We start from the raw sequence: 16,835 nt of genomic DNA, 5'->3' as shown, positions 1-16,835 counted from the left end.
CACAATATTGATGACGTAGTACTCACGGAAGTATACCATTGCAAGCACTGACAGTCTAGCAAGGAGAACTGACTGCACTTTATGTTGATGTAAAGATGTTAACCGTATGAAATGCATATACAAAATAATTTCCTAGAAAGTATTTCCTCTGCTATGACTTCGAAAATACACAGGCTCTCCAGAAGTAATTTACAAATCGTCAACAAGGTTTGACAGGTATCAACAAGGTTTGACAGGTATAAATTATTAAGTATGTTTTATATGTTATTTGATTGCTTGTTTGCTCTTTACTGGTAAAATTATATTATATAAATATTATATTATTGCAAAATTATTTATTTGAGATGTCCCGGTCAAAGCGCCCCCTGATTTTGGTCAAAGCGTCCCCTGATTTTGGTCAAAGTGCCCCATAAAGAAATTTTACAGAAAAATGATGTTAACAAACCGCTTCCAAATATTGGTCAATGCGCCCCAGCTGATTTTGGTCAAAGCGCCCGTAAAGCAATTTTACAGTAAAATGATGTTACAAAACTACCCCCAAATATTGGTCAAACAGGTTGGGCACAGTTCTTTTTTTCGGGGAAGTATCACTATAAAACAGGATTATTCCTCTTTCCAGTAATAAAAAACATTACTGTATACGGGAATTTCGTCATATTTTTAAAATAATGCCCCAAATCCGTTTATTAAATAAAGAGTGCATGAAAAATACGATGTGATGTGTTTAAACTTTATTAAACCAACCTCGCAGACAAAAAATTTCGGTCCTTTAGTGCTGCAGATGGGAGTAATATGAGATTTAATCGTACGGCATCATGAGTATTCTTCAAACGAATGTGAATATTTCCCTTATAAATTATATTATTTGTTCAAAAATGGAAAATTTCATAGCTTGGTTTCGTTCAGGTGACATCTTTTGAACATGCATAGTAATTTAAACTCATGTGCAGCAGTAATCCACGACTTTTACTTAAATTTTCCCTGTTGATAAATGATACGAAAAGTATGGAATCTTATAAGGGCATTCATGCTAAAACCATCTTTGAAAGACTAATGTTTTAAAATTTGATATTTCAAATAATTATTTTCATCTGTAAAAGAAGCAGTGGTGTAAAAAATTATATTTACAATGTCTTTGAAAGAAATGATATAAAATTAAATTAAATAACGAATAATTTCATGTAGAGTTATCAAGTGCTGAACGTATTCAATCTCACAATTTTAACACAGATAAGCTTCCGTAAGAAATTTATATTGTAGAAATATTTCATCACTCTTTTTCAGCATTTTGCAGCGATAAATATTGTAGTTTTGAGCATACATACCCTTAATAGACTATAAATATTTAGAGGATGTGAAAATATTCTTGCACTTAATCTTTTATTCAAAGCAAACACGAGAATATAGGGTAAACGAGTGAAAATTCCCATATACAGTAATGTTTTTATTACTGAAAAGAGGAAAAATCCTGTTTTATAGTAATACTTCCCCGAAAAAGGAACTGTGCCCAACCTGTCAAAGCGCCCCATGATTTTGGTCAAAATCTTTTTTGACCAAAATCATGGGACACTTTGACCGGGACGGTTTTGTTGGCGGGGAGGGGGGGGGGGGCACTGACTGGCTCCCCTTCACAGTTCCACAAAGTAATTTGGAAAAATCTTGACCGAACTTCCTTGAGATTAGGCCAATGAGCAGTGAGGGATCTGTATCATTTTAAGGTCTCATCCAAAAGAACCGCAACTTTTACATCAAAGTACCCAAGCACCTTGATAAGGAACAGTTACTATCTGTTTTTATTGATTTAAGTTTATCATGACCAGGCCCCAAGACCATAAACTGAGAACAGACTTAAGTCAAAATTTCAAACCAATATAACTTTTGAAATAATTTTGATATTGAAACAAAATTTTCATCATATATTTGAATTTGAATGTTATATAAAATTGCAAATTTTTAAGCAAATACGTAAAATAAAATTCAAGATATTAAAAATCAAAATTTTGACTTAAGTCTATTCTCAGTTTATGGTCTTGAGGCCAGGTGCGGGGCTTGAACCCACTACCTGCCAATCACAGAAAAAGCGCTCTACTGACTAATGTACCACACTTATGGCTACCGGTAGTTGTTTTTTTTTCCATATATTTAAACTGGTAATATGTATAATAGTATCAATCAAGGTAGAGTTTAAGGTCAAAATTATGATGCTGGAGACATGTCAGAGTTTACTTAATTATATGTGAACAGGATCTATTCACTTAGTAATGCATGCAGTAAATCTACTTGAACCTGATTCTCGACTAATGAATTGTGAACCTTTATTGATATTCTTCAGCTTTACGGAATCAATTTATACTTCTCGACAGGCACAATTCGTTATGTTGAAATGAATTCTTTAATAATATTATGTATACATGATGTATTATTTATCTGTATTGACTCCATACTTGCCAACCTTCAACATGTAAAAATCTGATCAGGGACCAGATTTGGAAAGTAAAAAATCTGGTCATTATAAACGAGTAATGACATTCATGTCATAATTACCATGATTAAATTATATATATAATATATATATATATAAGTATTTTTGTATTGAGAATTCTTTTATTAAAAAAGGCTTTAACTTAATACAGTGACAAAAAAATTAAGGAACAACTTTACTTTACCGGTCCTCAGAAAGTCAATTTGGGTCAGTCCACCCAGCTGAAACATATTGTGCGATGGGTTCGGTCTAAATATGCTGGTCAAGTGGGTAACCTATGATGGACTGGTGTCCCTTTTAGGGGGAGTCAATTACTCTCATCCACTTAGCACCACAAAAAAACCTGGTATAAGCACTGGCCTTATACACCACATTGCTCAGAGAAGGATTTAACCTTGACTAACAGATACCAAACTTAAGAATTTATGACTCCTGACTCTCCTAGATTACAAATGTTTTTATTGATATTCTACATGTTGCTAAAAAGTATTACTTCAAACTTTTCATTTGGCATGTTAAAATAAATTCATTACATAAATATACCAAAGATGTTGTAATTAGGAGACAACTTGTTGGGATTGGGGTGGGCCAGTGTGTTGCACATTCTTAAGCACATACATTCACACATGGAGGTTTCTAAGGTTCAAAATCTTTTTGATATAAAGTGGCTAATGAATTCAAATGAGATTATTTTGTACAAATTTTACTTCTAATAGATTGTATTTCTTTTATTTTCTTACTTAAATCTTTGCAGACTAATCCAGGATTGATCCTCGATCTCTATCAATGACACCTGCCATCAGTTGCATACTGTATATCCGGGTTTTTTTTTTCTGTGTGTTTGAAATTTTGTGAAAGAAAGGGCAGATTTGCACAGTTTTTATTTTTGCGAAAGTTTTTTTTTACGATTTAAAAAAAAAAAATGAAAAATGGTAATGTTTTTATGGCACACAATTCTTTGTGTTTTATTTTTTTGCGAATTAAAAATGATTGCAAAAATTTGAAAAATAGATCATCGCGAAAAAACTAGCACCTATTACAAACAACCAAATTTTGATGGCCATGGCCTGCATGTTACTTTTGCCCTTTATTGTCAATGTTCACATGAATTACCGGTATGGTACATTGTACTAGCCTGTTTGAGAATTTTTGGGGACTCAGACAAATTTTTTTAGATCAATGTGCAGATTCAAGTTTGATTTTTCTCTCTATGAATTATATGTAGTATTTTAGCTGCTCCCTGCCCATACATATAATATAATAGTTTTTTTTTTTTTTTTAATTTGCATATCTGATTCAACATTTTAACATTTATATGCTTTAAATGAAATCCAAAGTATATAAACATGTGCTTTTAGTTTTTATTTACTTTTTTTTAAATTTATATTTTATATGTGTCTTTATATTTTGTAATACATGTACTTTCATTCCATCGACTCAATATTATGATAGAAATCATCCTAGATCTGCAAGTCAGTGGAATATGAAATGGGTAGCTTCAGATAACTTCTTGTTCACTGTAAACCTTGTAGTGAGTTGATCATGTTGATAGTGTATTGATGGATAGATGCAAGAAATATTTCCAAGGAGAGACTTTGGAAGTGACTTGGGTCTCTTGGAGAAATGAAAAATTTTGGAAAGATCTGGGAAGTTGAACCTTTTTAAGACATGATTCAAATAAACAAAGCAATGAAGAACAAGGATCTCTGCTTTTGCACAGAGTGCATGGGGGATACTGGCTACAGAAGGAAAGTTCAAATTCTTGATAAAAAAAAACTAAAAAAAGCAAGACTTAAAACCAGGTAGGAGCTATCAGGGGCTTTGCCCCTGAGTCCCCACCAATTATGGCTTTGCTGACCCCACCCTCTTCAAGAATCCTGGATCCACTACTGTGTGAGATAATTAAGGCTCACTAACCCTCTGATAAGAGAGATAACTCTCACTGGAATTGAAAAAAAAATTTCCTTTATAAAATTATCCGAAAGTCAAATTTTGGACCATATTAATGTATGCTAATTTGTGTGCAATTTAAATATGAATTATTTAGATTTCTTTTGGAAAATCATAAGATTTAATAAAAGCACGAAATTTTATATGAGAGAGCAGAGCCTGAATGATGATGAAATGTATTCCATAGAAGGGAATAACTATTATGACTTAGATTGAACTGGTCATCTCTGACATCCACTTGGTTGAGGCAAAAAAAAAAACAAACAAACAAACAATTTTATAGATCTATGTATAAAGTGATTATTAGAGCCCCGCAAGGATTTCGGGTGCCTTATAGTAATCACTCTGTCTGCCTGTCCGTCTGTCTGTCTGTCCGTCTGTCATTCTTCCGTCCACAAATTTTCTGTTTTTTTCTAATAACTTTTTTTAGGGTTGACCAATTAAATTCAAATTTGGTTTGTTGGTTGAATAGGCAAAAGGACATATTTTGATGCTAAGTTTTGGTCTCTATGTCATCTGGTTTGGAGCTGGGGTGGTGGGGTAAATTCCTTAACTTTATATAAGAGTGAATGGGCAAAGAGAGATAACTGCTGAGAATGCTCCTATTGTAAACTGTGAAAGGCTGCAATGAGTCTCTTGGGATTAATTAACTTTCCTCTCCAAGAAAATCCAAAGCATTATCTTTATCTGCCATATTGAGATTAATTAACACCTCTGTCTGCAAATGAAGTTTGTTTTGAAGTTAAGGTCAATTTTGAATGATGTTTACGTTCTCTGAAATGTGGATTTAAATAATGTTCATACTTTATTTTCGTAAAATACACAATGAGTTATGATTTATTGAATTCTAAAAACAAGATATACATGTAGATAAAGATATCTTTTTTATTATGATTTTATTTTTTTTCTTTTTTGTTTTCTTTTTTTCTGCCTTATGTAATGATTTTATTGAATTCTAAAAACAAGATATACATGTAGATAAAGATATCTTTTTTATTATGATTTTATTTTTTTTCTTTTTTGTTTTTTTTTCTGTCTTATGTAAAGTCAAGAATACTATTTATTTTAGCAGGTATTCAAATAATAACCTCATTCTATCACTGCTGAAAAAGTTCTTATTGTAAACTTAGAAGAAAAGGTTTAGAGAGCAGTATAATTAATCCCCTGGGATTGATTATCTTGCTGGTTTGCAGAAAATTTTATAGGGTTATCTTTCTGTCACTTTAAGATTAATTAACACCTTTGTCTGCAACTGATATTTGTTTTGAAGTTAAGGTCAAGCCTGGGTGATATTTACATTCACTGAAGGCTGGCATTTTAGAAAACACATGCTTCATTCTTCTTTAAATATACATTTAATTTAGTTATTATAGATATGATGTTTTTTTTACTGCCTTATGTAAATACAAGGATACTTTTTACAGGTTATTGGATGTTTAGCAGTTGCTGTTGCTTATTCTATATATATATATATATATTTAAAGTTTTATTTGTCATCAAGTAAAATTTTCATCCCCTAATCTGCACCCTTATATTTCTACCCCTCGGCGGGGCCCTTGCTGACTCGTCAGATTTTTAGTTTTTTTAATGAACAAAATGATACATGCATATTTTTCATCCAAGAAATCATTAAATGTGCCAGTCTCTGCCTGAGAAGGTAATATCTAAACTATTGATTACCAGCTTTTACCGAATCCAATATCAGAAAGATTATGGAGAAAGTAGGTAATAGGATATGAAGGCACGGCATGAGACTTGCAGTTCATGCAGATTAAATAGCATAAAAGAGCAGCACAATGCTAGCTATCTTTTAAGATACACAGGCAAGCTTGAACATCTTATCAAAAAGGAGAAATTTATAATCCTTGACAGGTGAGGAATGTGTAGGGCATGCTTAATTTAAAATAAAATTATGGGGTAGATTTTTTTTTTTTTGAAGGACTGGCATTGTATTCATGGACATGCAAGTTAAGTGTCTTTATTGTATGCGATATATTTTTGTATTAATGTAGAAATTTAAAATTTTAGGGAGAAAAAAAATATTTCCACAAGTGCATTTCCTATGAGTAATTTATGCATTAAAAGAAAAATGATCCTTTGCAACCCTATTTAATGTGTAAAATATTGATATGTGAGAGGGTTACCACATACATTTTCTTCTTTCCTATTAAATAATTTGGTGCTGTATGTTGTCCACCCCTGGACTTGCAGATGAAAGTCCTGCAAGGGGCAAATAAGAACTTGGGATGTATTTGAGGGTACAAAAATTTTAGGAAGGAGGAATGTATTAATTTGGACCGTGGATATCGGCCTGGATAGTGCAGTTGGTAGAACGCCTAGTAATGCAGGGGTTCACTCCAGGATTCGATTCCTGGTCCAGTCATGTATTTTCTCCTTTCCTTTAACACATGTATGGCATAACTGTAAAATTGTGTTGATGATTCATGACTTCACTATGAAATTAAGGTCATGTGATGAACTGGATCCATGCAGTGATAGATTCACACTGTTTTTTGCAAATGAAACATTGCCTAATTGGCATTTAAAAGCAGAATTTTTTTTTTCAATGTCTTATATATACTGTAATAAATTGACATTTAATTGTAACTCCTCCTATCAAGCATATGAATTTTCATGTACATTGTATTCAATTTGACATTTGAGAGATGAACCACTTAAGAATTGTGCAATTGTTACAAATTTTGAAATTTAAATACTCTTTTTTTTACATTTAAATAATATTTTCTTAAAGGACATTCTACAATAAGAAGTGAACAGCACAGAGATTATCACAGTTAATTCAGCAAGGCGATGAAGGTCTCAGCCAGGAGCTTAGTGCAGGCCCTTATAAATGCCTCAGAGAAGGGGGCCCGCATTGCTCGGGTCATCAGAGCCGAATCCGCTCTCTTAGAATTACTGGTGCAGGAGAAGAAAGGGGACCAGAAAAACTACCGCTTTGTTCAAGATTTCAAAACACTGGCAGATGTTCTGGTTCAGGAGACAGTCAGGCATGATTTGAGTGAACAGGTACGTAGAGTCTTACTGTTTATGTAGACAGAAGTATAGCTGGGTTACAGTATTACATAAGATTTTGTCGTTTTAATTTACATTAAACTGTGTGACCATGTGCTATAATTTTTAGGTTATCAAAGATTTGCTACAGTTAGTATATTCTCTATTGAGAAGTTGATGGCTCGTTTTAATACTCCCCCTCAAGGGTTGTAGAGAAATGCCTTCTTGAGGGGGAGTATTAAAATGAGCCATCAACTTCTCAATAGAGAATACGTACAGTTAGTAAAATGTTCTCTGAAATACAATCTTGAAGATGCTGATTGTGGCTGAATGTCAATACTTCTTTTGTTTATTTGGTGTAACCAGTCTATTTCAGAATTATATTTGGATTCAAAAATACATGACTATTGATGATACTTTTCAATATTCTCTCTTTGCCGTGTCAGATTTAAAAAAAAAAAAAAAAACAGAAACAATACAGTGTTTGTGATGCAGTTGTTCCCCTTGACACAATAAATGAAATAAGTGAAATAGTAAATATATTTCAGGTAGAGTGTTCCAAGGAATGCTTTATAGCATCATCAAAAATATTAAAAAATATGCTGCATATTGGCACCATGAATTATTTTGAAAAGGAGGTCAAAGATCAACTTCAAGGGTCACAAGATCAGTAACAATGCAATTTTACAAAAGCCATAAAGCCAAGAAATATATGTGCAAAATATCAAATCCATGCATCTTACAGTTCTCAAGATAGACAGATAGATAGACAGATTCTGGGTAAAGTGATACATAATTGTCACTGTGCTCTGCAGGCGACACAAAATTTGTTATGAAACTGATGTTGGTATAGTTTGTAATGTGAAATCGGTGCAGAATGATACTCTTTGATAATAGTTTTAAAGAAATATTAGTAAGAAAGTACTCATTTGAAATAAATGTGCCGTGTTTTTCACCTTCATGCCCCTTGGTGGTCTACCGGTGAAAGAAAATGCACCAACAGTGATGTGTAAGTTATTGATATACAGTTTGTTAGATGTGCTTACACAATCTCCTTCATACAGAGTTGTCCACTATGACAAACTACCCACAGTTACCATTCATGATTGCTATCAAATTATTGATAAAATGTTGTGCTTCTTAAGTAAGCTCTACACACTAATGATTTTTATTGGAGAAAATTGTGTCATATAAAGGTGTACATTATAATAATTTTAAGTTTATCCAGTTCATTTCATCATACTAGTATATTTGCCATATTTTTTCAGGAAAAATAATCAAAGACATTGAAGCATTAGAAATAGAAGTAACAATTGTTTACTTACATTGGGACACATGCAAATACTGTTTTAATTATGATATTTTGGTATTATATAATGTTAAAGAATACCTTTATTCCTGCACTTATATATCAAAGGGCAGATCACTCTTTATTGTACTGCATAAAACTACAGTATTATTAAACTCTTCCTTAAGGAAACTCTACACACTGCACACTAAAGAGTACTATTTGTAGGGTAGTTTTATTGAGTTAGAGTGATCTGCCCTTAGAAGAAAAATAGAATAAATGGGAATCTACAGTTAATGTCACAATTTGTTGCGAATTAAAGTATTCTTAATGTTATGTTAGACCAAGATTAAGTAATTGAATACATTATTTCCATTCATTTCCCGATGCAATAAACAACAGTGATTTCTGTTCACAGATAGTTCATTGTCTTTGAACTTTTTTATGCAGAAATAGGGCAGGTACCCAGTGTTGTAAATGAACTAGATACACTGAATATGTGCACCTTTATATGATATATTTTTCTCAAAGTCCAAAAAGCATTTTTAATTAGTGTTTAGAGCTTCCTTAAGGGGAAGGATTGTTCAAGAAATTGTGACTTCATAATTGTATGGAAATTCACGAACAAATGATATACTACATGTATTACAAAGGACACAGCTAGGTTAAGGACTCCCATATATATGTCAGCCTATGCAGAGGTTCGGGAAAGCTATTATGAAGTCACGTTAAAACAATACAAATAAATCTCGATGTATAAATACTATATTTTCTTTTTCATACACACTAAATACTTTTGTTTCTCATAAATATTATAAAGATAAATGGATGTGCAACTTATCTTGCCATAATAGCACTTAGCGTATGTAGAATGAAAGCCAGCTTGATCTCGCTGTACTTACTGAGATGACGTCATTTCTTAGTTTGACATGCAGCTTCTCTGTACTTGAGGCGTGGATCAAGCTTTTATCGTAGCTTGTAAAAACAAAAATAAATACGAAACACGCTCAGTCGGATCAAAAGAGAGACATATTCTGAAATATATTAATCCACATTTTATTGTCATACTAAATTGATAATGTGTAGACTTTATATAAAGCCCTAGGGAGCACATTCATACAGTAACGTGCTAGAATGAGGGGTCCAGCCCCTCGAAAATATCAAAAGTTCAACGATATCCGCTTCACTCTGAATTCTGAATTTTTAAACACGTGTAGCTATTATTCCTACTATTCTGAAAAGTGCAGGGAGCTGGTTGTGCATTGTTTATTTATTCCGTAATGTAGCATTATTCTAATGCGTATTACATTTTCGTCTGGAGTTTATCGAAAGACGGCTAAATTTGAAACAATTTCCAAGCATGAGGAAGTTGCTCCCAGCACTTTTCATGTTAAGGAATTTGCCTCAAAGAAAACAAAATAAATTTTATAGCAGAAAGATGCCCACATATCACTGAACTTTTACGATCTTTGTTGTAGTATATAAATGTTCTAATTTTAAACCTGTCACGTGACAAACAGCTGATGTAACCGATGTCGCTTTGGCCGAACTCAGCAGAGACCCGATTTATACAAATGCAAACACTACAATTCACATTTATCAAAACTAATGCTGTTGAAAAAAAATTATGAAAATTGTATTCATTTTCCCTGAATATATTAAGGCGTATATTTCATGGGCATCCTTAACCTAGCTGCGGAAAAACAGTGTTTATGTCAATAAGAACCTGTAATTCCCACCTGATGCCTGCTGTACATATGACATACTGGTACATGGTGGAATACCGGTAATTATCTGCACAGGTATTCGGTAGATTCAATTACACAACATTTTACTGTTTTATGTATAAATCTTTTAACAGTACTTGGCTGAGTAAACAGCAGGTAAGAAGATTCTATACATACAGAATTATGACATTAGCTGTTATCTGATTTTTCTTTTTCAGTTTCCAGGAATTGGGGATAGTATTTATGGAGAAGAGAGCAACAAGTTTACCAATGTTTTGGGGGAGTCCATTTCTGTCCGATTACTGAAGGATCAGGAAGCAACAGCTCAGCTCCTATGTGGGTATAGAATATCTCTTCTTGTCTCTGCTAAATGTATACATGTACTTGTACTCTCCTTTTTCGGTATTGGCATATACTAAGCTGATCTTTATGTCCCAAAGATTGAAATTTGTGGAGGTGGGAAAAGCTCTCTGTAATTGTCACTCTAGTTTTAGCTCATCTGAGGCTCAAGTAAGCTTTTCTGATCACTTTTTGTCCGGCGTCTGTATAGCTGTTTAGCTGTCTGTCTGTCTGTCTGTAAACTTTTCACATTTTCGAATTCTTCTCAAAAAAGCCAATTTCAGCCAAACTTTCCACAAAGTATCCTTGGGTGAAGGGGATTCAAGTTTGTTCAAATGATGGGCCATGCCCTTTCAAGAGGAGATAATTAGGAATTAGTGAAAAAATAATGGCATCATTAAAAAATCTTCTCAAGAACCACTGGGCCAGGAAATATGAAACTTATGTGGAAACATCCTCAGATAGTGTAGATTCAAGTTTCTTCAAATCATGACCCTGAGGGTAGGGTGGGGCAACAACGAGTGATTCAAGTTTTACATAGGAATACATAGGAAAATTCTTAAAAACTCTTCTTCTCAAGAACAGCAAAGCCATGATTGGTCATATTTATGTAGAAGCATCCTCAGGTAGTGTAGATTTAAGTTTGTTCAAATCATGACCCCCGGGGGTAGAGTGGGGTCACTATGGGGGATCAAAGTTTTACATAGAAATCTATAGGAAAATATCTTTAAAAATCTTCTTCTTAAGAACAGCAAATCCATGATTGGTTATATTTATATGGAAGCATTCTCATGTAGTGTTGATTGAAGTTTGTTCAAATAATGACCCCTTGGGGGTAGGGTGGGGCCACAATGGGGGATCAAAGATTTACATAGGAATATATAGGAAAAAATCTTTTTCTCAAGAACAGTAAAGCCTTGATTAGTCATATTGATATGGAGGCATCCTCAGGTAGTGTAGATTCATTTTTTTTTTTCAAATGAGGGCCCCTGGGGGTAAGGTGGGGCCACAATCAAATTTTTAAAAATGAATATATAGGAAAAAATCTATTGCTCAAGAACAGCAAAGCCATTTGTTGTATTGAAATGGAAGCATCATTAGGTAGTTTAAAATTCAAGTCCCCCTCCCCCTCCCCTCCCCCATGTAAACTTTTCAAAACTGAACTGATTTTTGCTTTTTTTCTATCCAATGTGCTCAGGTGAGCAATGTGGCCCATGGACCTCTTATTTTTTTTTTTTTTAAATTGTAGAAGTATTTTTCCTGCTACCATTGATTAAATACCATGCACTTTATCCCCCCCCCCCCCCCCCCCAAAAAAAGCAGTCCGATTTCTGAGTTTATTTTATGGAAATGCAATGTACAAGACAAATACACTATAGACAAGTGCAGCATGTATCAGATATCTGTATGTTATGAGTAGTCTGATATATATTTGTAATGTAGGTGAGTACTAGTTTAAATTGTTCCACTTGACAAGCAAATGATATATAATATCATAGGTTCAGTATTGGATGACAACATGGCCGCTGCTAGCACACTTGCCAGAGTGGCACATGAACAAGTCCTAGTGGACGTTGGACCGAGGCTAGAAGATGTTAGTGTAGACCTCGATCTGGATGACCTTGGAGTATGGATAGATCCAATAGGTAAGTAATGATTCCTATCAAGTACATAAATTAGATGTCATGATTAATGTACTTATAATTATAAGTCAGTGAATGGTACATGTCCTTCTTCTTAGGAAATACCATTTCAGAATCACTGCATGAATGTCCACTGTGTAGTAGAGAATGTACAGAAAAGGTCAGTTAAACCTTTATACTAGTGTGTGATCGAAGTAAGCTAAAGATTAATGATTAAGAAATGTCTTCTTGTTACTGTAAGCCTGTCTGGTAACTTTTCACATTTTTTACGTCCCCTTGACAACAACCAGTCAGATTTTAACTAAGCTAGGATAAAAGCATCTTTCATTGATGGGGATTTCATTTTCTTCAGGTTAAAGTGCCAAATTCTTTTCAGACTGGGGATATAGATAATAAAAGGATGGGATCTTTGTGAATTTTTTTCTAGAACTACCTGGCCAGAATCAAGGGAGTTGAAGTGAAAGCTACCTTAGAGCTTAAAATTTCTTTTTTTCCCCTTCAAATCTTCAGCCATTTATCATTTGTCCATTCAAGTGTATTTATACATTGTATAGCATAGATGTAAAATTGTTCAGTTCTAGAAGGAAGGTAACTACTATTTGGCTACAAAAACTTAAACCTAGCTTGCCCATAAATTTTGTTTGGTTAGAGCTTAGGCTTTCATATTTCATATGCGTATTCCTTGCGACAAAACCTTTCCTTGGGTATGAACATATTTGACCTCAACCTTGGAGTTTGACCAACTTTTGCAAAATTTTACCAAACCTTAACATTGGCCTTAATATTTGAATGGTTAGTGCTTAGGCATTTATATTTCACATGTGTATTCCTTGTAATAAGACTTTTCCTTGGCTACCAACATTTTTTACCCTTTGACCTTGACCTTGGAGTTTGACCTACTTTTTAAAAACTTTAACCTGGGCCAAAGCTTTTGAAAGGTTTGTGCTAGGGCTTTCATATTTCACATGAATATTCCTTTGTGATAAGACCTTCCCTTAGGTACCAGCATTTTTTACCTTTTGACTTTGACCTTGGAGTTTGACCTTCTTTTGAAAACTTAAACCTTGATCACTTTTGAACTGTTGGTGCTAGGGTCGTCATATTTCACTAGTCTATTCCTTATGACAAGACCTTTTATTGCATACCAACATTTTTGTCCATGACCTTGACCATGGAGTTTGACCTACTTTAACCTTGATTATAATTTCTGAATAATTGGTGCAAGGGCTATCATATTTCACATCTGTATTCCTTGTGACAAGTCCTTTCCTTTGGTTCCAACATTTTTGACCTCTTAACCTTGTAGTTACATTTAATAAGTCATCACTATATTTAAAATGTTAAGTAAATAAAATTCATAATACTTTTAAGATTCCTATGACATAAAACATGCAGTTTAATTAACATTTGTCTGTTATACTTGTATATACATGTACCTGTATATAGTCGGACCTCGGTATCTCAAACCACTTTTTCCTTAAATGTATTTTAACCTCAATATCTTGAACCCTCAGAAATCATGAAGTTACAGAAAAAATTGTTTTAAAATTGTTTTTTCATGTTAGATTTCATTGAACACTGTCCAAACCTTAACTTTTTATTACTGTGTTTAATGAGCATGGCTTACAGTACTATAAGTACTTTGATTCAGATTCAACAGCACAGTATATTAATGGCCAGTGTGGGGTTCTTGACAAAGCTGGTCTGATTTCTTGTGGCCTCCAGTGTGTGGTGGTGCTGATAGGGGTTTACAGTCAGTCCTCTGGTCTCCCCCTCATTGGAGTCTGTAACCGTCCATTTGCAGACAGTAATGGAGACAAGTATGTATATGTGTAACATCTTAAATAGCTCATTGTAAATTCATATAATAATTTTGGAGACAAAAGGTCTGCTACAGAAATTGGAGACTTTGCAGATCTTTTATTGAATTTTCTTTACCACCCTACTTTTCATTATGATTTTGTTATTCCAATATGGCAGCATCAATTTTCTTTTGCCTTACCTCTCTCATAAGCAGTATTTACTTTTAATTTACTGAAAAAATATAGTTTCACAATGCTGAGCTTTAATTGTAATTTCTGCTTGATATCATATTTTAACTTTTATGCACCCTCCAATTTAATTTGCAGGGAGAGAGGTGTTCATAGGGTTATGTTTAAATTGATTGAGTTTACCAGGGTAGTCACAAATTCTTACTTACAGACATTCTTGCTGTTATTTATCAAGTAAATTAAAAAACTAAGTCATAAAGAATAACAAAAATACAGGATATAATTATTTTTTATTTTAACATAGATGGAAAGGGGACCTGATGTGGGGTGTTGCAATCAATGAATGCAGAGTTTTCTCCCTTCCACATGAAAATACTTACAACTTCAACAAGCACAATCTGGCGGTCCTAATGAGTCAGAGTGAAAAGGCTGATGTTCAAAAGACTTTCCTGGCATCAGGGTCTGTCCATCATGCAGCTGGTGCAGGCTACAAGCTTCTCTGTGTAAATCAGGGTCTTGCAGATGCTTATGTTCTGTCTAAAAGCAGTACATTTTTCTGGGATGTTTGTGCACCACATGCAATCCTTCTTGCTCAGAAGGGTGGAGTCATTAGTTACAAGAGTTTATGTGACTTCAAAGATGATCCCTCATCTTGTGCAGAGTTAAGCTTGAACCATCAGATTGTTTATCACCATGACAACAATCGTGGTAGTGGAGCACAGAAATTTTGTAACCAGGAGGGCATTGTTGCTTATGGTTCGTTAGAGGCATTAAAAGCTATCATCCAAGCTGTTAGAGGTGTCTAATTTGACTGTGTTAACGTGTGCAATTTTATGTCGTTAGAATATATTTTTTAAAAAACTATATGTTACACTTATCTGTATTAATTTTTTTTTCTCTTAAATATGTCTCTTTGTATTTCTTGCTTTGTATGATAAACCATAAAGAATACTTTTTGATTTTTCAAAAATATGATTTTTTTAAATATATTATAATGTTGTACTATACAGCAAATTTGAAATTGTGGACAATTTGATATTCAGATTATATGTAAGAGTTAATGTTCTTAGTAGTCAAAAGTCCAGTCAACTTATTATGAGATGTCTAACTAATTGCAACACAATTTCTTTTATAAATAAACTTAATGCACAAAATAAATGTAATTAAAAAAAATCTAACAAGATCCTGTGAGGGGAAAGCATTAAATGGGGTTCATAATTTTTCTATGATTTTTTCTACAGGATATTTTTTATATAGGAATCAGGAAAGGGGCATAACTCTTGTTATTTTAGTAAATTTCAGTTAAAATTTTGGTGCATTTTTTTCTCTAACTTGAAGAAAGAGGAATTAATGAACTAAACCATCTAAACTCTATAATGAATTATAGATGTAGTAAAACCTTTTATACCCCAAAAAAGTTTTTTTTTCTTTTTTTTTTTTTTTTGCAGATGTTCAGGCTCACAGTCACCAGAGTGACTGTATGTTGCATTTCCTCACCTCATATATGATAATTAAGTTTAAGGGCAGAGGTCATCAAAAAGTAGGTCAAATTTTGTCTCTAAATCTTAAGGAATCTGATATGTTTTTTTTAAATTATATATAGTATTTATGTACTTAATGCAATGATATGAAATTTATTATTTAAACTCTGTATTTATGCACTATATCTTAAAAATGCTAAATTTCCAAATTCACAGTAAGTATGAAATTAAATTCAAAATATCTGTTTCAAATTTATATTATCTATGTGAAATAATCATCTGTTAAAGTGTATCAGAAAAGTTTAAATTAGTTAATGCTTTCATGAAAAACAAGGATTTTTTTTTTAATTGCATGCTTCAGCAAAACATTGGATGGATTTGCAGATTTATGCCAATAGCTATAATTAAATCATGCCAATATCATATTTTCCGCTCATTAAATTTTTAATGCAAATATTTTGTACATGTTAGATATAATTTATGGCAAAATAATTTACCGGTATGTTGCAGTTAGTTTGACATTGGGCTAATATTTTTGTTACACTGACTTGACTAAATGTGGTACATGTACATAAATTTTTTTTATCATAATCATTCATTGTTTTAGCTTACAGCTAGTAATTGATATAGAAGTAGTCTTAAATATGTAATTCTGCATATCAATTAAACAAGTGAACATTTTTTAATTAACATGATAAAGATAGGACAAATAATTTTTTTAATTATGATATAACTATTTGAGTGTCCTGTGGTCCAATTCATCTTTCTGTTACTAGTCAAAACAGCTCAGAAACATTTTTTTTTTATTTTTTCATTTTAATGTGATAGTCATGTGAAGTATTAACTTTTTTATAAACAGATTTTTTTTTCATTTGTATTTTTCATATTTTGTATTTGCATTTATACAAATTCAATAGTACAG

The 16,835-nt window shown here is 32.9% G+C and overlaps 1 protein-coding gene across 2 annotated transcripts; it reads left to right on the top strand.

The window, feature by feature from the left end:
- The first annotated feature begins 75 nt into the window (after window positions 1-75).
- On the top strand, window positions 76-15,391 carry LOC133194034 (inositol polyphosphate 1-phosphatase-like). 2 transcript variants are annotated; one of them, XM_061329955.1, is made up of 6 exons: window positions 76-216; window positions 7,185-7,459; window positions 10,678-10,795; window positions 12,298-12,444; window positions 14,093-14,261; window positions 14,737-15,391. In XM_061329955.1, exons 2-6 carry the CDS (start codon window positions 7,244-7,246, stop codon window positions 15,236-15,238), a joined length of 1,152 nt encoding a protein of 383 aa, XP_061185939.1. In that variant the 5' UTR covers window positions 76-216; window positions 7,185-7,243; the 3' UTR covers window positions 15,239-15,391. The 2 variants fall into 2 exon arrangements, with proteins under 2 accessions (XP_061185939.1, XP_061185940.1); XM_061329956.1 differs by having other exon boundaries at window positions 76-236.
- Window positions 15,392-16,835: the final 1,444 nt, after the last annotated feature.

The sequence above is a fragment of the Saccostrea echinata genome, unplaced genomic scaffold, assembly GCF_033153115.1.
Source record: "Saccostrea echinata isolate AGI-Se365-2 ecotype Australia unplaced genomic scaffold, CSIRO_AGI_Sech_v1 ptg000028l, whole genome shotgun sequence".
In the NCBI taxonomy this organism is placed as follows: domain Eukaryota; kingdom Metazoa; phylum Mollusca; class Bivalvia; order Ostreida; family Ostreidae; genus Saccostrea; species Saccostrea echinata.
Note: the sequence above shows the minus strand (reverse complement) of the source record. Positions and strands in the feature narration are given on the sequence as shown.